This window comes from Austrofundulus limnaeus, unplaced genomic scaffold (assembly GCF_001266775.1).
Source record: "Austrofundulus limnaeus strain Quisiro unplaced genomic scaffold, Austrofundulus_limnaeus-1.0 Scaffold1495, whole genome shotgun sequence".
In the NCBI taxonomy this organism is placed as follows: Eukaryota; Metazoa; Chordata; class Actinopteri; order Cyprinodontiformes; family Rivulidae; genus Austrofundulus; species Austrofundulus limnaeus.
In genome coordinates, this window is record NW_013953897.1 from 38,719 (window position 1) to 39,802 (window position 1,084).

Below are 1,084 nucleotides of genomic sequence, written 5' to 3' on the forward strand. Positions count from 1 at the left end.
CCTCTAGTAATATATGTACTGAGAAAAACGGTGACATGTTCAATACTTATTTTACCCGCTGTATATCTGAGGGGCAACTCAGTTTACTGTATTTGGTTTGGAGACAAAAATGAGTCTGAGGTGTTTTGGACATGTGCAGAGGAGGGACAGTGGATGTAGATTTTGGAGCTGCCAGAGAAGAGAAAAAGAGAAAGACCACTGCGAAGTTTCACGTAGAGAAGGAGAATATGCAGAGGATTGGTGTGACAGAGCAAAATGACAGAACTAGGTTGAGATGGAGGCAGGCGATCTACTGTGTCGACGACTAAAAGCAGCAAAACACTTAGACCGCTGCCACTAAATGATAGGCTCCTGGGTATAACCAGATTATCATTCCATATCCGGCCCAGTAAAATGTTTTRTGAATAAAAAGCCTAATGTAGAACATTTTACAGGTACGAATCTTTCAGAAAGCACTCCCATTCACCGTATGCAACAGGCTTTAATGTTGCAGCACACACAAGTTCGTAGAGCATCTACAACTGATGGATTTTTCTTGGAAGCCATTTGAGCAGGGTCTTGCACAGCTTTTTGCTTTTCAGCTTTGTCTTTGTTAGGTTCTTTATGACGACATTTCTGAGCAGGCTGATGTTCAGGGGCTGGGTAAGTTGAGAAGAGAAGCCATTGCTGCGTCTTCCTGATTGATTCAGAACTTCCAAGAAGTTCCTCTCCTGACGTCGGAAGTCATATTCAACACTGGATGGGCAGACATACAGCCAACTTATTAAACACATTTAAAACTTCAATATARCACCACTGAACATATTTATATAAAAGCTTGAATCGGTCACATTTGCATTTTCTAACAAACTCAAAAAAATGAGTTTATAGCACAAATCACTATTTTAAATGCTACACTTTACTTCGTTTCATGTTGGTCAGACTTCAGAGGAACTGACTACTTTGGACAATAAATTGTACAGMTTGCCTTTTTACCTTCTGAGCAGGCAGATTTGATTTAAATAGTACCTCTCCTCATCCTACACACAATATACAATTTATTTTTCTGACAATAAAGCAATTTTTGATGATAAATGTTTTAAAT

The 1,084-nt window shown here is 39.0% G+C and overlaps 1 protein-coding gene across 1 annotated transcript in view; it reads right to left on the reverse strand.

Moving 5' to 3' along the window:
• Window positions 1-34: 34 nt before the first annotated feature.
• Window positions 35-1,084, reverse strand: part of LOC106535582 (uncharacterized) — a gene marked incomplete in the record, with an annotated part of 7,228 nt that continues 6,178 nt past the window's right edge. Inside the window, 1 exon segment of the mRNA XM_014032622.1 lies at window positions 35-738. Coding sequence (XP_013888076.1) covers window positions 516-738 — 223 coding nt within the window.